This window comes from Lynx canadensis, chromosome C2, assembly GCF_007474595.2.
Source record: "Lynx canadensis isolate LIC74 chromosome C2, mLynCan4.pri.v2, whole genome shotgun sequence".
NCBI classification, from domain to species: domain Eukaryota; kingdom Metazoa; phylum Chordata; class Mammalia; order Carnivora; family Felidae; genus Lynx; species Lynx canadensis.
This window is the reverse complement of record NC_044311.2, coordinates 117,234,826-117,259,783: the sequence shown is the minus strand read 5'-3', so window position 1 is coordinate 117,259,783 and position 24,958 is coordinate 117,234,826. Positions and strand designations below refer to the sequence as shown.

The following is a 24,958-nucleotide window of genomic DNA, read 5'->3' as shown; positions in this document are numbered from 1 at the left end:
TTTCTTAGGGAGTCTCCAATTATCATGTTCTAAATTAAGTTGGAGATCTAAGTGTATATCTTGCAGGTCAAAGGTGTAAATACTTTGAATGGAATTACTGACAGGGAACAGTTTATTATCTCTTATTATCTGCTAATAATATCTGAAAATCTATTATTATCTGTTGATAATATTTTTATTATATAACTCCTTACCTTTTGTTGTCGTTTTGTTATACTAACAGGTGAATTTGGAGAGGTGTGCAGCGGTCGCTTAAAACTCCCTTCAAAAAAAGAAATTTCAGTGGCCATCAAGACCCTGAAAGTGGGCTACACAGAAAAGCAGAGGAGAGACTTCCTGGGAGAAGCAAGCATTATGGGACAATTTGACCATCCCAACATCATTCGATTGGAGGGAGTTGTTACTAAAAGTAAGTCAAGCCGAAAGATTGACTTTTGCCTATGTTGAGCAGAGGTTATTTAAACCCTAACTCAATCATTTCAGAATTTTGACATTTTTTTCGTAGCTATGTGAGTCCTCACAGAGACTATTTGGGGTTGCCATGCCTTTCTTTGACAAGAAAGCATAGGCCTTTAGTATTATATTGAAAGTATTGCTCTACATCTTTAAAAATTGAAAAAAAATTAAGAGCTAAAAAGAAAGGACCACATTAAGACACATTGATGAAAAGGCAGTTAAGCGAATTGTGGAGAAGTCTCTGTTACGTGGACTAGCAAGGCAAAACGATGACTCAGTTTTGACAGGAACTGCGGAACTCCCAGCTAGCTGCTTTTTCTTTTACTGTTCACCAGTTTTAGTTAAACTTCCAAATCTTTACCCCCCTGGCTTTAGGGAAATTATGGGGGTTTGGGGAATACTTCTGAGCTGTAAAGAGTGGGATCACATTAGACCCAAGGCCTTTTCCTGGTTCTCTGTGGATTTCAAATAATTCTAATCTAGAGTCCCAGATGGATTTTTGACTGGGCTGGGGAAACTCTGGCTCACAGCCCATGATAGAGATCTAAACTTATTTCCATGATAGTTTCTCCAGCCAGACTCAAAAGGAATCCCGTGAGGCAGATATGTGATTTTTGGCTCCAGTACCAATGAAAACCTCTTGAGAATGCTCTAGGATTTTTTTTTCCTCGAGATTTTGGAGCACAGGATGAAGAATAAGCTAAATTGGCAGCAAACTACTTAGAGCGAAAGACAACATATGGCAGGAAATTTGGCATCCTTTAGGGGATAATTCATTGGCACCACATTTACATATTCTATGGTTACCAACAGACATTACACATTAAATTTTTCACAATGATATTTTTCTTTAACATTACATGGAGCACTTTCCAAATGGGACTAATACCTATTCTCATCTTGGTGTGACTAAAAAGGCAGTTCCTTTCTCACAAGAGCATGGCATAATTGAAATGTACTTTGGTTTCCTTTAGAGTTTGTAATATAATAAATGGGATTAAGAACTGAGCAATGTAGAATTTAACCATAAACTGTAAGGCCACATTAAGTGTTGTAAGAAGCATTTTTTCCCTTCATGCTCCTAAAAATTAGGCCATACTAGTAATAACACTGAAATATTTTCTGATGAAGACCTTGTTTTAATTTTTTTTTTAAGTAATGATAAAAACACAGTAGTAGTAAGGATTGGGATCCTTTGTTCCTCCAGGGCCAGACCATACAACTTAATGTTTTAATAGTCAATTAGCCATTTAGTCTCCTTTATAGCATCCTCACCGACTGGTTGTCCAGATCTTGAGCCCCACTAAGGAGGAAATGCATTTGTACTTATGTAACCATTTTTCTTTTAACCCAGTTTTCATAAGGTTTTCTTTATGCATTCACTATTATGTGCCCGAAAGTGTACTATGGACATCATTTCATTCTCACTACTACCCTGTGAGTTAGATACAATAATTCCATTTTACATTTGAACAAACAATAACTATAAAGAGCAAGTCGCTTGTCTAATTAGAAAGTGCTAGAGATGGCATTGGAAACTTGGTCTGTTGGTTTCACGTCTGTCCCCAACCGTGAACAAAAATGGGTTTCTAATTTTCATCTTGTCTTCTACTTATTCTTTTGTATCTTGATTTTTTTTTAATTTTCCCTAATAATTTGATCATACCAAAGACTCCCTCAAGCTTCAACATTTTTCTGGAGATCATTAATAACCCTTAACATCTAAAACAAAATGTAAACACTCATAAAGGGCAAGAATCCACGTTTCTTATAATCAGTGACTAAAATAGAACCTGGATCATGCTGGATACTTAATTTACCAATGTCAAGGAATAAAGACACTGATTGATTGATTGATTGATTGAATGAGGAACAGAGCAACATCTTCTTCCTATAGGTCTTTCTTCAGTGTTTGTTCTTTAAATTGAATGCATGAAGTGCAGTTGTGTAATTGCATGTATCGCTCAGAGAGTGATGGAAAAAAATCGTTATATTTTAGCATGGGCAGAATTATCACCTAACTTCAACACCTACACCTAAGAAAAAAATGAGATAAAAATGACAAACTAAATATTAGGTTTAAATTTACATTCATTGATAGGGTCTTATATTTTATCAAATGTAAATTGATTTTTTGATTTCCAGTGTTATGTATTATTGAAACTGATTTGTTACATTTTACTAGATGTTACCTATAAATTCATTTACTGAATGATGAGCAATATTAAACCATAATTATTATGGCAGGATTTCTTGAAATATAAAAATGAAATAATCAAATATGAACTATGGTCAGCTGACAAAGAGAATCATAAAACAATCCCCAAGACCAAAATGCAAAAAAAAAAAAGTTGCATTGAGGAAAAAAAGACTTTAAAAACCACAGGTATTATCCATTAAATACCTTATTCAAGTCTGATTCTGTAACATTCTAATATGGATTACAACTGCCTATTCTTAGGGTGAAAGTTCTAAATTTGATATATCTCCCTGGTCATATAAGCATGTAAGAGGCTGCCAAATCTGACTATACAGATCCCAGTCATCTCATATAGTGTGAACATAATAGGGTAGCAGACCTAGAATTAGATTTTGAACTCTTTTAGTGGCATATTTAAAACCTCTAAGTCTGGTACCCTATAACATCGGAGAGGAAGCAGCAGTCCTTAGAATAAAGTTAATACGTTGCATTTAACTTATAAATAAGGCAATTTTATCACCAGAAGTTATTCATCCGCTCCTGTTATTTTCTTTGTTCCCTGAGAATATATGACTATTAAAACAATCCAATTGCAAAGTTTAGAAACATACACACACACACACACACACACACACACACACACCCCAAGAGTGATGTAGAGCTTATAATTTAATAAACAAACCTGTGTTTTAAGGAAAAAAAAAACAATTATATCGGTATCTGGATTAAGAATCAGAGGATCAGGGGCACCTGGGTATCTCAGTTGGTTGAGCATCTGACTCTTGGTTTCGGGCCTGACCTGAGCTGAAACCAAGAGTCAGATACTCAACCAACAGTCTGTGCTGACAGCATGGAGCCTGCTTGGGATTCTTTCTCTCCCCCTCCCCTGATTGTGTGTGTGCTCTCTAAACAAACAAACAAACAAACAAACTTTAAAAAAAAGAATCAGAGGTTCAGAGTTTTAGTTTTGACTCAACCCAACTGGTTGTGAGACCGTTGGCGAATCAAACCAGTCACAGGGACTCATTTTCTTCACCTGTAATTTGGAAGAGCAGTTCTACTTCACTATTTCCAGATACTTTAAAGATCAAATAAGATTATGTAGGAATACATTGTTAAGTGAAATAGAGCCATGAAAATCTAAATTACCACTTCTGGTAAGCTTGAGATTTTATCAGTTAATCTTGGCTGTGTAGAAAAAAAAAAATTCTTGAAACAATTCCCTTTTTTGCTCAATGATAATTTTTTAAACTACTGCTATTAATTATATGCTTGAAACACTAGGTCTGTTATAATGTATCATTTTCAAGTCTTTTAGAGAAAGCCTTTTATTCAATCATTATATTTTCATTTATTTGAATTGAGCCATAAACAATTTTAATGATACGTTTTGAGCCTGATGGTCTTAAACAAGAGAAGGTGAGAGAGTCTCTGATCTTCAAAGTAGCAGAAAGCTGGGGGCACAGTCTCTGCTCAGAACTTGGTACTAACATGTGTTATCAATTTTAGCTGGAGTTCAAAAAGATGGAACTTGTTTTTAGCAAATGTTTGATATTTCTGCCATCACACCATTAGTCAAATGATGTTGATACTCCAAGAAGACCTCCATTGGCCACTATTCACCCAGTGAAATAAAAGGAATTATACTAGATAAGGTTGATGTGTTTTTGTATTTGGAGAGGGATTATTTTCTGAAAATTAAAAAAATAATAATGCAATTTAACTATAACTTTGCATCATTAATGAATACAGTGAGCAGAACATTAGGACAATTTCTCATAATTAAAACATTTCTATGCTGGTATGAGCATCCACCTTCCACCAAAAGCTTAGTCATTTGTTTGTTCTTTTCTATCTCCTGCATATGTGATAAAAAAAATATCGCTGAAATAAGACATCATTCTGTGGTGACGATGCCAAATTCTTGCTTTGTCCTGTTTGCTTCTCTCTAAGGGTTTTCTTCTGTACTTATCTTAAGGGTACTAACTCCCTGTAGTATTTAATATAGTCCATATATGTGTTATATTTATTTTATTAATAATTTGTAGAAGTAGTTTGTTAAAACAAACTCTGGTAACCCAAGTTCTCATGCGTTCATGACTAATCTGAGAAAGGAGTCGGGAGCCTCTCTTAGTGTCCACAGCAACAAAATTAGGAAAATCTTTGCTGAATATATAGGAGAAAAACATAAGACAGGGAATGCTATTTTTACATGCTTAAGAACTTTCTTTATTTTTCCAACATTGCCCATTTATATCTTTTGGTTGTATTGGCCACATTTGAATTACAAAAAAATATGTTGTTGTCTATTTTCCCCATTTAAATAGTATGAACTTATGATATTTTTGAAAGGTTAAATGCAACTTAACAACATTTGTTAGAGCATGACACATGTTCCCAAAGACTGACTTTTAAAGAGCACTAGTTTAAATCTACAATAACTCTCCTAAAGAAGAGCTATAATTATATACTTACTTAATAACTGTCTGAGTAGTTCTAGTCATACACAAATTCTTGCAGAAAGTGAGAAAAAAAAACACCCTTATTTCATGAGGTTAATGATATCTTGATACCAAAGCATAGAATAATATTTTCAGAGAGGAAAACAACTGTAATTCATGAACAAAAAATCAGTAACACTCGAGTAATTGTAAAGCCATAGCTAACAATGTATCATAAAAGATTCTATATAATTCTCAAGTTTAGTTTATTCCAAGAAGGCAAAGTTGGTTTACTATTTAATCATTCTGGAAATTCACATTAATAGAAAAGAAAAAGCCAATCTCGATGGATGCAGAAAATAAACACCTTAGTTTAAAAAGTTTTCTTAGCACATCCTACATAGAAAATATGTATGTTTCATAGATGTAAAAACCTCAAAACAAAAACGAACAAGCCTACAAACATCATATTTAGTAGTAAAACATAAACACATTTATTTTAAAGTAGAAGTGAGAATGCTACTATTACCACTTTAATTCATTAATATACCTAAGGCCTTAATTTCTATAGTTGAACAAGAAAATAAATAAAAGGTAGAAAGCCTGAAAAGGGAAATGCTAAGCTGTCCTTATAAAATCAGACTGAGCACATTCAGATTACTATATTTATTAATTATTGTTGTACTTATGCAAATAAGCTTTGTATTCAAAGGGAGAGTAGAAATATTGCTCTTGTCTTTTTTAATTTAAGTACAGTTGATGTACAATGATATATTTGTTTTAAATGTACGGCATATTATTGACCACGTTGCCTATGCTGTACTTTTATCTGTTCCTGTCTTTGAAAGTATTAAATTTTGTTTCAAATTAAGCAAAAATAAATTTTAAAAACGTAAAGTCAGTTGAATGTAAAGCATTCAGCATACTGAGATTGATGGAGCATGGTTGTTTAAGAAGACTTGGGAGAAAGTGTTTCTTAGCCTAATTTTTAAGAAAGAGATTGTCCTTAGACACCCTGAAATGATAGACATGAGATGATCAATTTTTTAAAATGTTTATTTATTTTTGAGAAAGAGAGAGACAGAGTGCAAGTGGGGGAAGAGGCAGAGAGAGAGGGAGACACAGAATCTGAGGCAGGCTCCAGGCTCTGAGCTGTCAGCACAGAGCCCCACGCGGGGCTAGAACTCACAAACCGTGAGATCATGACCTCAGCCAAAGTCGAAGGTTAAGTCAATCGCTTAACCAACTGAGCCACCCAGGTGCCCCGAGATGATCAATTTTAACTGGCACTCTGCTAGGTGCTAGTTTTAGAACATAACCAACATGGAGTTGGTTCCTGCCCTCATTAACTCCTAGACCAGTGGATGTAATAGGGGTCATTTTGGAAATGAATAATGTCTTGATTAAAATTGAATTTGGAAAAGATTACCCTGTAGTTTTATATGATAATGGGAAACCACAGAAAAACACTCTAGGTCATCGCAATATCTCTCTCAGTCAGACATAGTACGTGAAAATCTAAAACCGCAACATTTTCTTTCTAATCAAAAGTGATTCTAGTCTTTTTTCCTGGGAATAATGAGGTGTATTTGTCATTTTTTAATTTTTTATTTTTCCTTCTCCTGGTTATGCTTTCTGGCTTCCTCCTTGATTCTAGCTCCATGATACTAACAATGAGTGCAGGCTGCTAAGGTCAAAGTTTTGATTTTATAAACCATACTCCTGTGTTTAGAGTATGTTTAAGTCTTTTGAAAATGAGACATAGAGTATGTGAGATACAATTACCGGTAATAGGAATTAATAGCATTTCTTTTGAAAATGAATTAAATTTCAATAATTATTTTTAATTTTATTTTTTTAAGTAATCTCTACATCCAATGTGGATCTTGAATTTACAACCTCAAGGTCAAGAGTCGCATGCTCTACGCACTGAGCCAGTCAGGCACTCCAGTAATTTTTAATATTTCAATCATTGATAAATACTTTTTATGTTTTAATGAAAACATTTTAATCTAAAGCCAATATTTATTTGATAGTTGAAATAAAAATCTCATGTATGGCTGTATATTTATTACATTTTCCGGCTCTTCTTTTTATAGAAAATGTGATTAGAAAGTTGTGGTTGGAATACATGGTGCTGAACATGGAAATCTTAGTTTTCAAAATCACATTTCTTCTGTCATCAAACAGTGGTTCATGATTAGTAATATATCTGAGCCACTGGGGATAGTTGAGGAAATGAACCAACTGACTGTAACAGACTGATTTGTTTCCTGTAACCCTTTAATTATAAAAGGTCATAATTTTATCTACACTCAAGAATCAATTGAGGGGCGCCTGGGTGGCGCAGTCGGTTAAGCGTCCGACTTCAGCCAGGTCACGATCTCGCGGTCCGTGAGTTCGAGCCCCGCGTCGGGCTCTGGGCTGATGGCTCAGAGCCTGGGGCCTGTTTCAGATTCTGCGGCTCCCTCTCTCTCTGCCCCTCCCCCGTTCATGCTCTGTCTCTCTCAGTCCCAAAAATAAATAAAACGTTGAAAAAAAAATTAAAAAAAAAAAAAAAGAATCAATTGAGGAATAAAAGCAAAATTCCTCTGCACAATTTGCTTTGCTCATTTTTATTGGAGTTTCACTTCAGCCAGTTATCCCACAATAATTTTGGTGAGTTTAGTATGGATACTCAGATGCATTTTAGGATTTCTGAGGGCGGCGAATGATACAAGCTCTTGAAAATACATATGAAAGAGCATGCAAACTTGGATAGAAATACATTGCATCCATGTACGGACGAGCTGATATTTTATGATTTCCAGCTGTATTTAATACATGTTAGAACTAGTTCTCACCACTGTCATGGAGAGTTTCTTTTCCTTTAACCCTATTTATATAATCAAAAGCACAAGTGAAACTAAGGCAGAATAGACACTTAGACACTTAAAAAAAAAAAGAAAAAAAAGTTAAAAATTAAGGCTTTCCAAGGTAGAATATTTGTGATTTTGTTTATTCTTTGTCTGTACGTTTGGGTTTGCTGCATCTTTGAACTTAATGTAAAGCATATTTTCAGACTTGCCCCTCTTAACTGATGTGTTTACAAATACCTAAAGTTTAGAGCTAAATGCAGCCTGATCTGATTTCTGAATGGTCATGGGGCTTTGGCTTAATTGACTGGTTTGATTTTTCAGCTACTTTTATTTCCCTTGCCAAACATTCCACTAGACATGCTAACAAGAAATGAAATGGTCATAGGGCTGGGAGCCAGAAGGAAACGAGTGATAAGCAAAGGTCTAGGTAGTACAAAAACACAGTAACTGGCCACTGTAATTGACAGTTGGCTGTGTGAGGCAAACTATCTATGACTACACTTAATGTGTGCATTGAATTTTGCAGGCATATTATTCTTCACAGAATTGTATTAAGGCAAGAACATAGAAAATTATAGTGATTTATGGAGAACATGCCTATGAAAGATTTCATTCATTCTTTCGTTCATTTATTTGTTTGTTCATCCATTCTTTTAATTTCGGGTCAGTCTCTGGGATCAGTCTTTAGGCAGTGGATTTATCAGTTCAAGAGAGATAGAAGTTTCCAAGGAAATGTTGAATCTTCCTTTTTGTCTTGAATATTGTCAAATCAGCGCTTAATTAGAATTTTGAAGAAGCAAGTTCTGGAGGCTTAAGCCTTCGGATAAATGAATGGCTTTTCAGACATTTACCAGATTAACAAGATATATATGATGTGTTACCCAAAATATATAACTAAATCAGTATCTTAATGGAGGATAGATTGGTATATCGATTGTTACATATATAAAAATTATCTGAAAATTGTAGAATTTAAATATATTTTACCTCTCATTAAATAAGACATATAGCTTGGGATGCATTCAAATGCTAAATATAACAAGTATAACCTGCATGATACCAAGCCATAATTCATAACTAGTGTGAGTTAAGAGTTTTTACCTATGAAAGGAGAAAGCAAGCAAAGAACGCTATTTTCTTTTTTTTTTTTTATGAAATTTATTGACAAATTGGTTTCCATACAACACCCAGTGCTCATCCCAAAAGGTGCCCTCCTCAATACCCATCACCCACCCTCCCCTCCCTCCCACCCCCCATCAACCCTCAGTTTGAAGAACGCTATTTTCTATCACCAGAATAGCAAACTAACTTTCATGATATAGAAGGAACATATGAGGAAAGCTTAAAAGTGTATTCTGTATTAGGGATGCATCGATATTTGTTAAAGAGCAATTTGCTCAAAGTCTTTCAGCAGTGCTCACTCAAGACTTGATTCAGGTTCTCCTGACATGGAAGGCAAGTAATTTGCCTTCTTTTTGTAATAGAATGGAATTATATTTAAAACAATATTACAGCAAAAATAAAGGAAGAGAATTATATTGTAGTAACAGTGTAGGCTTTGAAATCAGAGACAGCCATGTTAAGGATTTGCTAGAGAACTAGCTAATTATGTAACCTCAGCTAGTTTCTTAAATCCACTATGCTTTTGGTTGAGGGCATCATAAAATGGGAATAATATATGTTACTAAAGCATAGGATGATGTGAAGATGACGTGATATAATGTATGTATGTAATATATATGTGTATATATGTAATGTTATATAATGCTAACTATGCAAAAAATTTACTAGTGTTTCCCATATATAAAAAAATATCCAGGGGCGCCTGGGTGGCGCAGTCGGTTAAGCGTCCGACTTCAGCCAGGTCACGATCTCGCGGTCCGTGAGTTCGAGCCCCGCGTCGGGCTCTGGGCTGATGGCTCAGAGCCTGGAGCCTGTTTCCGATTCTGTGTCTCCCTCTCTCTCTGCCCCTCCCCCATTCATGCTCTGTCTCTCGCTGTCCCAAAAATAAATAAACGTTGAAAAAAAAAAATTTTTAAAAATAAAAAAAAAAAAATATCCATCTTCCATATTTCTTTTTTTTTTGAAAAGTTCATTTTGCGTTACTTATTTTCCAGGTTGTTGTCATAACGTATATAGAGTATATTTTCAGCTTTGTTCACATGATATTAAAGTGTAACAATAATGTAAAATGCTAGGCTTCAGAGTTCTCATTTTAATTCAAAATAATCCATAGAATTAACACCCAACGATCGTATTAAATTATTACCCATGGCTTAACATATATTCTATTTGTGAATCTCTATATAAATATACTTAGCACTTTTGTATCTAACACTTTTTCATATTTTAAATGTTTCCCACAGCATAAATTTCCAAAAGTAACAGCATACTCTGTTCAGGTCGCTACTTTTGCATACAATAAGACCATATAAATACATTTAAATGCTCATTAAAAGGTATAATGGCATTTAAGTCCACATATTTCTAAAATGGTTATTATAAGTTACTGCCAACAACAATTTTAATTTTATTTTCCGTTTAAACATGGATTTTATAATTTTTAATATGTTAATTATACAGATTTTAAAAGTTATAATTATTAGTCTTAATTGTTTTATGAAAATCATATGTAGGATCCATGAAGATGGGGACTTTGATTTACTTGCTCTAACCAGCATAAAAAGGAGCACCTAGTCCATAGTTCTATAAATATCTGTAGAAAATACAAATGATTGTGGAAATCCTGGCTCTATCTTGGGCTGGAAAGCAGAAATACTTGATTTTGTAGATCAGCTGAGATGCAGTTAAAGGGAATAAAAGGGGTATATATTAGGTTCACAAAGAGCCATGCCAAATAAGCCAATTTAGATATCATAGGTTATAGGCCCTTGTTCTGAAAACCAATCTTCTTCCTTTTTTTTTTTTTTTTTTTTAGTTTTATTTTCTATTGAAAAATGTTTCTTTGTTAAAACTGGGAAGATAGTTTACATTTTTTAATTCATCAGGTGTATCATAGTGTATTCTATATATATTCATCGCATGATATTTGTTTGTTATTTATCATATATCCAGGTAAACCAGTTATGATTGTCACAGAATACATGGAGAATGGTTCCTTGGACAGTTTCTTACGTGTAAGTAGAAGATTTTATATATATTCACATATCTCTTATCCCTATCTATCTATATACACATATGCATAAATGTGGAATGAATGCTAAAGATGTTAGAGGCAACCTCTCATATCTTGCCAGCAATTAGATAACAAAGTTTAAAGTGGAACTGAAATTTGGGGGGTCTAAATAGTAAGAGGAAGACTAAAATTGCATCTTTATCTTGCAGTGTCCAAGGTTAATGGCTTATATTTGTAAAACAAATCTATGCAATCTGCTTCAGCTTTTTGTACTGCCAAGATTCACATTGGCTAAAATAAAAATTAAAAAAAGACTTTTAGTAAGACACAAATAACACTGATATAAGACAAATATTCTCTTGTCTTCACTTAAAATAACCTCAGACTGCTATAGGAAGAACATGTCTCGCTCACATAGAGCTTTGGTCTCAGAAAATGAGCAAGTGTTACAACACCAAAGTAGTCTTAATTCAGAGATACCATTTTGGTATATGTGCTGCTGAAGCAAGCACCAGAGACACATTTTGGTAATAGATGTGCATCCATATCTATGTTTTAAATATTTAAACTTAGAAACTTTTTTTTAAGTTACTTCAGTAAAAATTTGTTCAAAGAAATGCAAAAAATTTATGGAAAACAAGGCACTGCCAATCACCAGTGACTGCAGGGATTAAAAAAGACATATACTCTGTCCTCAATATGCTTTCAGCACTATAGTAGGGTGCCTGAGTGGCTCAGTCGGTTAAGCGTCTGACTCTTGGTTTTGGCTGAGGTCATGATGTCTCAGTTAGTGAGTTTGATCCCCTCATCAGGCCGTGTTGATAGTGCAGAGTCTGCTTGGGATCCTCTCTCATTCTTTCTCTCTCTCTCCCTCCCTCTCTCTCTCTCTCTCTGCCCCTCCCCTGCCCATGCTATTTCTCAAAAAGAAATAAATAAACTTAAAAAGTGTTTTTAAATAAAATTAAAAAAGGAATTCAGCGCTATAGAATAGAGATGGGTAGAGAGAGAGATAGACGATAGATAGATGATAGATAGATAGATAGATATTAGATAGATAGATAGATAGATAGATAGATAGATAGAATAGGTTGATTCATTATCATAGAAGAGAATTCTAAATTTTCTATAAATGAGAAATTGCATTCCTTATTTTAATATTCACGAGGCAAACAATTTTTTAATGTTTATTTATTTTTGAGAGAGACAGAGAGAAAGAGAGAATGCTTGTGCACATGGGGTAAAAGCGGGGAGGTGGGGAGAGAATCCTAAACGGACTCCACACTGTCAGTACAGTGCCCAATGTGGGGCTCACACTCACTAACGGTGAGATCATGACCTCAGCCAAAATCAAGAGTTGGCCGTTTAAACTACTGAGCTACCCAGGCACTCCAAGGCAAACACAGTTTTATCAGCAATTATTTTCACAAGCATTTCAAAAACAAATATTCTTCAAATCAGGTCATAGAAACCATTATAATAAATATTCTTTTAAAATGTTATTGTGTATATATAACTAAACATGGAATTTTATAGCTATTTATCTATACATGCATTTATGCACATATTTACATATGTATGTATGTGTATTTGTTCACCTATCATATAAATCATGTATTTCTGTTTTTTTAAGTTTATTTATTCATTTTTGAGAGAGAGAGAGAGAGAGAGAGAGTGAGCGAGCTGGGGAGGGGCAGAGAGAAAGGTAGACAAAGAATCTCGAAGAGGCTCCATGCTGTCGGTGCAGAGCCCCACCCCACCAACTGTGAGATCATGACCTGAGATGAAATCAAGAGTAGGATGCTTAAGCCCAGTTCCCCTTGTATTTCTATTTTAATCAAAGTAAATTGGAAGTTTTTCTAAATACAGGACTCTGACTTGTGTTTTGTTGTTTTCCATTTTATGAACTATAACTGAAGATTGAGTAGAAAAACAAATACTCAGTAAATATCTTTGACCAATTCTGAAAGAATTATGATGATTTAAAAATTTAACATCTACCTTATTTGAAGCAATTAATAAAATATCTGGAAAACTAGAAGGAAGAATGAACATTCAATCAAACAAATATGTAAAACTAAAATAGCCCCAAGACTCATTTCATTTTGTTGTTCCTGAGGTTAAAATTTCTGAGGAGTTTGTATGTCACATAAAGACCATGAAAGCTATGGTTTTGAACCTGAAGTCAAAGAATATTTAGGGTCCTTCTTGTTATGAACTATTTAGTGATGCAGCTACTATGCTATTTTGTTTTAGCCTTATTTCTGTTTATTCACATAGCTTGTGAGGCTGGGGTGCTTGGAACTAAAATGTATATAATCAGTCTTCTTACAATTCAGTGTGTGAGATTGTAACCAAGATTTATCTTTAAGAAAGAGCAACACATCTTAATTGTATATTTGAAATACTTCTCAGAAACACGATGCCCAGTTTACGGTCATCCAGCTAGTGGGGATGCTTCGAGGGATAGCATCTGGCATGAAGTACCTCTCAGATATGGGTTATGTTCACCGAGACCTTGCTGCTCGTAACATTTTGATCAACAGTAATTTGGTGTGTAAGGTTTCTGATTTTGGACTTTCACGTGTTCTAGAAGATGACCCAGAAGCTGCTTATACAACACGAGTGAGTACCTTTTTTTTCTTTTCTTTTTTCCTTTTTATCTTTGTTTCCCACCTTGTGCTATGTTGATTTGCAAATAAATAGAAATCACCTCTCTCCATGCTGTCAATTATATCTTCCCCCAAAGGAAACATATCCTTTAACATTAAAATACTGTTACTTATTCTGAGAAAATAGATGGCCACTGTTTATAAGGTGGCATACCTCTGTCCAATTAGATACAATTTTAAAGCATTTTTTTTTCCACGTTTATTTATTTTTGGGACAGAGAGAGACAGAGCATGAACGGGGGAGGGGCAGAGAGAGGGAGGCACAGAATCGGAAACAGGCTCCAGGCTCTGAGCCATCAGCCCAGAGCCCGACGCGGGGCTCGAACTCACGGACCGTGAGATCGTGACCTGGCTGAAGTCGGACGCTTAACCAACTGCGCCACCCAGGCGCCCCTAAAGCATTTTAAAATTCATGTTTATATAAGTAACACATGCTCACACTATAAAAATTTCAAAACAAAGCAATAAAAAGGAATAAAGTCATCCATAATTCTGCCACCCATAGAGAACACTTGTAACTTTGTCAGTTAATTCTTCCAGATTTTTTTCTACATACCAATTATACATACCTATGAATGAATATGTAATTAGATTAGGATTATGTATAGGATTATTTATAACATCACTGTATAGCCTTTTTTTCTCTTAGCCGTATATCTCTTGAATGTATTTCATTGTCAGTAAGTTTGATATATTCTATTACCTGGTTTGCCATTTAAAAAATTAACCCCTAATTATTGAGCAAATTAGTATTATATCTATCTTTTCTTTCTTTGTTAATTATTATTTTATTATTATTATTATTATTATTATTATTATTATTATTATTACTATTTTATCATGATAAGTGTACTCTTTAATCCCCATCCCCCTACCTACCTCCTCTCTGGGAAACCATCAATTTGTTCTCTAAGTTAAGAGTCTGTTTCTTGGTTTGTCTCTCTCTCTCTCTTTTTTTTTCTTTGCTTGTTTGTTTTGTTCCTTAAATTTCACATATGAGTGAGATCATATGGTATTTATCCTTCTCTGACTGATTTCACTTAACATTATACTCTCTAACTCTGTCCCTGTTGGTGCAAATGACAAGCTTTCATTTATTTTATGGCTAAATAATATTCCATTGTGTGTGTGTGTGTGTGTGTGTGTGTGTGTGTGTATATATATATATATATACACATATATACCATTGTATATATTCCATTGTGTGTATATATATCTATATCTATATATCTATATATATATATATGGACATATATATATGTATATATACACACACACACACCACATCTTTATCCATTCCCTATCTATCTATGGATATTTGGGCTGCTTCCATGGTTTGACTATTATAAATAAGGCTGCAATAAATACAGGGGTGCATGTATCCCTTTGAATTAGTGTTTTGTATTTTTTGGGTTATACACAGTGATGTGATCACTGGATCATAGGGTAGTTCTATTTTTATTTTTTGAGGAAACTCCATACTGTTTTTGCATTCCCACCAGTAGTGCATGAGTGTTCCTTTTTCTCCACATTCTCGCCAACACCTGTTGTTTCTTGTGTTTTTGATTTTAGCTATTCTGACAGGTGTGGGGTGATATCTCATTGTAGTTTTGATTTGCATTTCCCTGTGATGAGTGATGTTGAGCATCTTTCCATGTGTCTGTTGGCCATCTGGATGTGTTTTTTGAAGAAATGGCTGTTCATGTCTTCTGCCCATTTTAATTGGATTATTTGTTATTTTGTGTTAACTTATATAAGTTCGTTATATATTTTGAACACTAAACCCTTATGGGATATGTCCTTTGCAAATATCCTCTCCTATTCAGTACGTTGACTTTTAGTTTATTTTTTATTGTTTCCTTCACTGTGAAGATGCTTTTCATTTTGATGAAGTCCCAACAGTTCATTTTTGCTTTTATTTCTCTTGTCTCAGGAGATAGATCTAGGGGAAAAAGTTGCTAATGCCAATGTCAGAGAGATTACTGCCTGTGCTCTCTTCAAGGATTTTTATGGTTGCAGGTCTCACATTTAGGTCTTTAATCCATTTTGAGTTTGTTTTTGTGTACGGTGAAACAAAATTGTCCAGTTTCATTCTTTTGCATGTTGCTGCCCAGTTTTCCCAGCACCGTTTGTTGAAGAGACTGTCATTTCCTATTGTATATTCATTCATGACTCCTTTGTCAAAATTTAATTGACCATATGATTGTGGGTTTATTTCTGGGTTTTCTGTTCTATTCCATTGATCTGTGTGTCTATTTCTATACCATTACCATACCATTTTTGTGATGCCTCCAAATGTTTTGTTTTTTTCAAGATTGCTTTGGCCATTCGGGGTCTTTCGGGTTCCATATAAATTTTAGGATTGTTTGTTCTAGTTCTGTGAAAAGTGTTGTTGGTATTTTGATAGAGATTGCATTAAATGTATAGATTGCTTTGGGTAGTACAGACATTTTAACAGTATTTGTTCTTCCAACCCATGAGCATGGAATGTCTTTCCGTTTCTTTGCATCATCTTGAATTTCTTTCATCATTGTTTTATAGTTTTCAGAGGACAGGTCTTTCCCCTCTCTGGTTAAGCTTATTTTCCTACATATTTTATGGGTCTTGGTGTTATTGTAAAGAGGATTGTTTTCTTAATTTCTCTTTCTGCTGGTTCATTACTGGTGCATAGGAATACAACAGATTTCTGTTACTGATTTTGCATCCTGTGACTTTCCTGAATTCAGATGCCAGTTCTAGTAGTTATTTGTGAAGAATCTAGGGTTTTCGATATATAGTATCATGTCATCTGCAAATAGTGAGAGTTTTACTTCTTCCTTATTTAGATTCCTTTTATTTCTTTATTGTGTCTAATTGCCGTGACTAGAACTACCAGTACTATGTTGAGTAAAAGTGGTGAGAGTGGATATCCTTGTCTTCTTCCTGACCTTAAGGGAATAGCTCTCAGTTTTTCAGCATTGAATGTGATGCTCCCTGTGGGTTTTTCATATATGGCCTTTATTATGTTGAGGTATGTTCTCTCTAGACCTACTTTGCAGAGGGTTTTTATCATGAATGGATTTTGTACTTTATCAAAGGCTAGCCTTTCAATATTTTATACAAATGTATAACTGATCCATCTGTATTCATAATCGTATGAGTCTGATAATTTTCCTAGGATATATTCCTAAAAGTGGATTTTCTGTGTCAAAATTTTGTGCCTGTTTTAAAAGCATACTTAACTATATCCTGATAAAACTATATATTATCATTTTTGGTATTAATTAATTTTGAAAAAATTATACCTAATTGTTTTAATTCGTATTTAACTTGATTCAAATGCATCTGATTATTTTTTCATATATTTATTGGCAGATTTCTTTGAAAAGACATTCCTTTATAGAGTTTTTTTCATGACAGACAATTTTAGAAAATAAAGATATAATGATCACTAATGATATTACCAGAGGTAACCAATTTTAACATTTTATTTTTTTCCTTTCAAAATATTTTCTACACATTTTCATATGTAAATAATTACCAATTATGTATATAGTTACAAAAATGGGATCATATTATATATATATATATATATATATATATATATATATATATACTTATATATAAAGTGATTTCCACTTGTCAACCCAGTATTTTCTTTATACACACACTCAATGTTGTTATGTAATCTGCCTGTTTTAACTTAAAATATAAAATGTGGATTTTTCTAGATGATTAATTTTTTATAATATCATTAAATAATGTATTGTACTCCATTTTAATCATGTACATTATTTATTTATCCAATGCACTATTAATTGAGCAGCATTCCAAAGTTTTGCTATTCTTAATACTTTGATGTAATCCTGATAAATGGTTCATGTCTGGTCATGATTATTTCCTCAGGATAAAATTTCAGAATTACAATTGTTGAGTCAAAATGTGTACAAATATGTGTGGATTTTCATGTATGAATTGCACAATTGTTTTCCAAATAGTTTGTTATGGAATTTCACTCCTAGCAGCAACATATAAAGGAGGCTGTTTCCCTGTACTCTCACCAGCCAAGAAAATGGGCAGTTTTTAAAAAGTCAACTTCTGTTATTTTCTTCCCGTTTCTAATCATTACTAATTTTAAAACAAAGAAACTCATGCGTTTCTGAAATCATCAATTTTAATGATTCCATTATCAACCACCAAGTGTGTCACATGGCATCTATCTCACATTCTGAGAAAGAGCCCGATTTGCCAGACTGAGTTTCATCTACAAAGTGATAAAGCCACAGTGGGAGAACCAGAAATTCAGAAGCATGGTGTCCCAGAGATATTCCTCGATGAGTTGATATAAGAGTTGAAACTCCCCCGATGGCTTTCTCCACTACACTTTTGTTAGCATTTCCCATTTTCAACTACACTCTAGCGGATTCACTCTGTTCATACATCTAAGTATTTGTTAAAACGTGTCCTGCACAAAAATGTTGCTGTTCTTAGGCATACAGTTCACTAGGTTAAAAGCAAGAGAAATAAAATAAAATTGTATATCTAGCAGCTAGTTAAATTAAATTTATGACAGTGACTCTGAAAACAAAGTTCTGAAAAAAGAAAAAATTACAAAACATGGGTAAATATGCATCAGCACTATCAAGTGCTTTTTTTAGTTTTCCTTTGTTCCTTCTCTGATTTCAAGAAAAATTAGTCAGCCAGCATTCTACAACAAAGCATCATTTTTATGACAATAAATTATGATTATAAGTTCTCAGGAGACAACATATGCAATATATGATAATATATTTATAATTTTGAGGATTTTTTTTATTCTACTCACTGCTACTAAAGATATCCTTCGTAACCTTCTGCTACTATATGAGCTTTTAACACATTCCGTGGAAGGTATCCTTCTTGCTGGTATTGTCCTTGTTGTTACAACAATCACCCAATACAAGAAATATTTCCGGTTTTAGTAAAAATATTTGATTAAAAAGCCTTTATTTGAAATATTAGATTTCTGGTCATTCAGTCAGGTTTTAATCTCAGTGCCATATCCCATTTTTAAACTAGAACATTCTTGTTTTCAGTATTAGTCATGATTTCTAGGACACGCTAAGGAATGATTGTTCTTGTAGGAACTTGGAAGATTCATCCAAATCTGGATCATCTGCTGTCTAGAGAATATATTGGGTTAACTTTCAGAGCTTCATTTGTACTGATTGTTACTTTGTCAGGACCAAGGGGTACAGACAATCATTTCTTGACACTAGTAGAAAAAAAAGGTATTACTGTGTCAAAATTCTTCGTTATCATTTGTGAAATAAAAGTGCAAAAGGACCTTTGCATTTTTTATTCTCTGAAGATTCTTAAAAATCAACTAAATGGGTTCATTAACTACCAATAAATAGCTGTTTAGAATTTATTATTCATTTAATTTATTTAATATTCATCCTTATATTTTCCCAGAACTCAAAATATCTATGATGGTCCTGACTTCTGAGAAAGCTATAATTTGCATCTACATTTCTAGAATAATTTAGAAATCTTTAATATAATCTCTTGTAATAATCCTTGTTTGGTACAATGATTTTATAATTTACCCCCAAATATGAGGTATGGTTTAAAGTAATAGGACTACTATTTTGTTTTTTAAACAAACACTGAAAGAATTAAATAAGTGTTGCCATACTCATTCTTGGGAATTTGTATTACTGTGGGAACACTGCTATTACACAAAATGTTTTGGGAATTCCTCCTTTGAAATTATCTTTAAAATTAGATTGTGAACAATAGCATCATTCCAAATTATTTAAGCATGTAGTATTTGAGGAAACATACTTGCCTGAGATAAAAATCTCTGGTCTCAATAAGCTTAGAGTTAGTAAATAAGAAAAGCAGCACATTTGTTGTATAATAAAGTCTGGTTCTTTTTTTAACCAAAAACAGTATTTTTCAGCGTAGACATCCACTTTCTTTATTTAAGCGTCCCGTGATTATGGTTCCTTCAGAAAAACAAGCTCATCATTGAAAACAGTGTGTCAAGGCGTTCTTTTTGGGCAAACACATTCTGGTGAATCTGGTTTAAAAAGCCAGTCACATTACTTTAGTCACACGTAACACATTTCATCTAGTGTCGCTTGGATTCAAAAATTAGTATTCAGTGCCTCAGTGCACGAAGCCTTTTCCCAGATTGCTCTTCTGAAAGTTACTGCCTTTAGGTAGAGGGTAATTGCACTGGCATTTGATTCAGTGCCACTGAATGAATATAAGATGTCTGCTGCTCTCATTTTAAAAGCATCTTTGTGGTCCACAGGCAAAGTAGAAGAGTGGAACAGAATTTATGTCCACTAATTATGCATTTATTTTTTTTTAACTGGAGGGAACCACCTAGGAGTTGAGGAAATGCTTAGCCTTAAAACTTGAAACAATTTATCAGACATTTTCCCATGCTGCTTCTGATACTATCTTAAGTCTATCACAAATTTTCCTTCCTTATGTCCCAACAGAATTCCTTGGGAGGAGAGGGTCAGATAAGATCATAATACACACTTTTTTTTTATGTCTTCTCTTTTTTATAAGGGTATTGAGTAGGAAAGCAGAAGTTTTTTCAATGCTCACTTATGGTTATTTCTCCTCATTTCTCACTGCTAAGTTATGCAAAAACTCCAAACATTAACAATTTCTGTCATACAACATTATTATGCATTTTGTAACCTTTGTAAAATTCCACCGTACACATGAGATTTGAGAGTGAAAAAGGTATAGTATTTTAGTGTTATTATGAAAATAGTTCAGTCTTGCAGACCCTTTGAAAAGCTCTTGGGGGGCACCGAGAAATGCTTGGATGACACTTTGAGAACCACGTTATAGATACTATGTCAGGAAAAAACACTCTAAAAACTAAATGTCTTAGTATTTATTAAATGATATAACACCTTGGCATATTGTATTATATTATATTATAGCATGTTTTGAAGAAAGGCCTTGAAAGCATAAAAGCAGCTGCATACCAAGGGTTGCAAATCATCTTGAAAGGCCTTGTATTTCATTTGGGATGGAGCATTTAGCTCTGCAGATTTATACTGTTAGAGAGTTTTCGTTGTTGAGAAAAACATACAAGAAATGAATTCCCTCTCTTTGGTTTCCCATCATATGAATTCAAAGCACAATTATGGCACATTTCCTATATTTTTTTGCACTGAATTACCAGCTTACTTTATTTCATTTTAACAGAACCATGGAATTATGGGTGAGAACTGTTTACCACTAAATAATTTTCTAGTCTTTTTCCTTATGAAATTTCATTTTGAATGGTTACCATTTTTTATGTGCATGCACGCATCTGTGTATATGAATATTCCTGTATTCATATGTTCAAATAGATGGGGTCCAAAATTCTGCCATAATGGTGCCCAATTTGCTGTTTAACAGGATCAAGTTAGAGAAATTATAGGCTTTTATCTAATTTATATGGTATATTATATAAAGTGAATTCCAATTCTTGAGCCCCCAATTTCATTTTAAGGATATAATTACCTAAACAGATTTGAGAAATTTGAGAAAGCTAGATGATTTGGTTTTGGTTATAACCTTTATTTTTCATTTTTTTTCTTTTTATTTCTGTCCTGAAAATGCATACTGAGTCCTAAGCAGTTAGATTTTTATATTGGATAATAAGCTTCTGCCTTTTGTTACATTGCCCTATAGCCCATTAGCAACTATTTAATTTTTGGAAGATAAAACCAAATAAAAAGTTGTCACAGGCATTGTGTGTTAAGCAATAAAAGAAAGAAATCTTATTTTACATAATAACTTATTTGATTTTTTCCAGTGTAATTTTGCCTACTTGATATCCAATGTATTCTATGATAGCTTTATTTTACCTAATTTCATTTGTAAGATAAGAATTTTTTTTTTTAAGTGGCTAATGCAAGTAGTTAAAAGCTAAGTAGTTAAATGCTCCTGTTCAGGATACCTCCATTCTAAGGACATAAATAATAGAAAATATGAACCTTGATTCTGTAGTCAAGGACTAAAAACTATGCATACCAAAAACCAGTGTGATGCAGAAAGAAAATTATATTCTTTTGATAAGTAGTATATGTCATATGTCATTCAGCTAAGAATGAAAAAAAATACATAAATATCTAATCAGTGACCTTCATATAATAATGTGTTTTAAGCTTTGAACCAAAATAAATAATGTCAGTCATGACTTTATTCCCTACTCTCTGAGAATCAGTATGAACATGCCTCGTGTAGCTTCACAAAATAAAGCCACATATTCAAAAATCAGGAAAGGCTAGAAAATTTAGTAATCTCAATTGTCAATGTTGTATCAAAATTTAATGAGAGATCTGGTACTTTCTAGTCACCCAATTCAGAGAGTTAGATACCACAAATATTTTAACACATGAAAACAATTTATCTAGATTTATGTGGAGAAAAATCATAGCTATAATTTTGGAGTGGAACATAGTAGTGAGAAGGTTGTATGTAATATATTACACACCATCTCTAGCACTAACAATTTTCTCTAAAATGCATCATTCATTCATTCATTCATTCCATATTTGAGTGCCTACCATATACCAGATACTGTTCTAGGGCAAAAGGACCCAGCAGTAAATAAAACAAAGCTATGACCTCATGAGTTTACATTCTAGTGTGGGAATTCAGGTAATAAACAAACAAGTAAAGTTACAGCAAGGCATAGAAGTAACATGGAGAATGTGGGTAGTGGCCAAGTGTGTTATTTTAGTTAGAAAGATCAAAAAAACAAACAAAAAAAAAAACAAAAAACAAAAAACCAACAACAAAAAAAGAAAGATCAAGACAGTTTCCCTGAGAAAATGACATCAGAGCCGTGAATTGGAGAGAGTGAAGGAACAAATAATATAAATATCAAGGTTAATTAACCAGATTTACTTTGTTTTAACTATGTTTTCAATTTAATAAATTAATTTTAATCATTGTTCTAAGTCCAACAGGCTCACTTTGCAAGAAGACAAATTAAGTGGTCAGATTAATGATTTAACTCAGACTAAACATCAGGCTAATAGTGACTGGTCTAGTTTGTAATGTTGGTGAGCCCTGGAAGCTTAGCAAAACTCACTTTCTGAAATTATTTCCAGTTCACTATGAATATTCCACATTTTAAAATATGTGATGACACATTGCCTGAAGCTTTTCCCAGGTTCCCCAAAGCCATTGACCAGCCCCAGATTCTTTTGGCATTGGAAAATACAGCAGTCTTTTTTTTTTCTTTTCTTTTTCTTTTCTTTTTTTTTTTTCTTCTTTTTTTTTGTTGGGGGGGGGGACAGGAAGTACAGCAGTCTTGATGTCCTAAGTCAGTCTTACTTCTTGATGTCTGGAATGACTAATAATTCAACTCATTTCTGCCCTATCACCCCTTTTCAATGATCATTCTATATGTCAGGGTTTTCTTTTTCATTTGCTGACCACTGCTCTGGAATCCCCCTATATTTCAGGCAGGTATTTACTAAACATAGACCTTTAAGGGAATCATTGCCTTGATGTCTAGTCAGAATTGTCTTTTGGATATTATGAGGTTCTCTGGATATTATGAGGTTCTCAACCTACCATTTCATCTTTCCTTATTTTTCAATCATCAGTATTAAACTTACTCAAGTTTTGCGCTTTTTTGGTTAATTACTAGAATGAATCTAATATTTCTATTATTTTTATTGCAATTATATAATATTCTTGTACACTGAATAGATCTTTCTGACTTATTTACTTATAGCATTGCCTCTTTGGAAAATTGTATTCCAAGTGCTAAAAACACACACTCTTAAATGAATTTCTTTAAACAAAATTAGGGTTGAGTATGTATAAACCACAAAGTTTAGCATTTAAAACCTCACTGAACTCTGAAACATTTTTAACCTTATCCATAAATTTTGGCATTGTTTTTGTTGAAGACAGACATTATATATCAGAGGAACTAATTTGAAAATAACAGAAAAATTACTTATTTGTATTGCATTACCTGGGTAGCCATAGAGTAACTTAGACTTCAAGGTGAAGATTTTCCTATTTTTTAAGAAATTCTTAAACATTTCACATAATGTTGAAACATTTCAAAAGTTCAAGGGATAGGCTTTTGCTACCTAAGAGATCATCTGTCTCTGATCTCTTGTGGCAATCAACATCTGCTGAAACAATTCTCTCAATGGCTTTTAGATTTGAACTACTGGGGATTAGAACAGATGCTTCCCCTGGGAGTCTTCCCGGCTTGCCCTTCACCTTGTTGTCTAGTGTTGTCTACAGTGAGTGAAGTTTAGGCCCAGACAATACATAGATGCTAAATCCTAGAGTCAAATGATTTATCTCTATGGTTCCACTTTTAACCTGAGAAGCCAATATTTGCCTCCAGGTTAAACACTCAATTACTTAGGGTTTACTAAGATAAACTCTCCAAAGTCCTTTGTCACTCTAAGTATGACCTGACAGAGCTCACCAGCAGGCAATGTGAACTGTGGATCCGCAAAGCATTTACTAAATCAGCAGGGAGAGATTTGTGTATATAATTAAAGAAAAATTGGGGCAGATATGAGATATTATGCCTTAATGTCCAGAGAGTTCAGCAATTATACTCCTTTTCTTAGAAATCAAGACTTGAAGCCCCCTAACCCATAGTGAAAGAGCTGACTTTAGTTGAGCGCCTGAAAAATTCAGGCTCTTAGCCAAATGTCTCATTTGAACTGTCTAAATTCATTAAGCTTAGAGAACTGAATTGCAGGATCTTTTGAGAATAGGTTTACTCTAACTGCTATTTCTGGACAAAGTGAACAAGGTTTTGGACTCCTTCAACTAATCCTGGATTTGAGTGTAGCAATTATGTAATTCCTCTTTCCAGAAAATTCCTAGTGTCTTCACTTGCACCATTTTATTCTTCTCTTTTAAATTTTCTGTAAGAATTCTATAGAATTCAATCCAGATATGACACCCAATAGGTATGTAGTAGCCAAAGCTTAGGATCATCTTTAAGAGTCCAAAATAATTAACATTGAAAATGTCAGCATCCTTGATACACATGTAGGTTTAAGACAGATATTTGAAAGTTGAAGGAGTAGACCTAAGAAAGTTGTTCATAGGTCAGCACAGCTGTTAGAGATATCCCCCACGATCCTATGACAAGATATGAATGACAAGATAGCTGAACAGAGAAGTTAAGAAACTTGGCTAAAATTAAACAGTATGCTAAA

General features: G+C 33.6%; 1 protein-coding gene across 1 annotated transcript in view; it reads left to right on the top strand.

The window, feature by feature from the left end:
* Positions 1-24,958, top strand: part of EPHA3 (EPH receptor A3) — a 132,767-nt gene that overhangs the window by 75,717 nt on the left and 32,092 nt on the right. Inside the window, exons 8-10 of the mRNA XM_032594592.1 lie at positions 224-409; positions 11,031-11,092; positions 13,504-13,713. Coding sequence (XP_032450483.1) covers positions 224-409; positions 11,031-11,092; positions 13,504-13,713 — 458 coding nt within the window. The remainder of the gene's footprint in view (positions 1-223; positions 410-11,030; positions 11,093-13,503; positions 13,714-24,958) is intronic.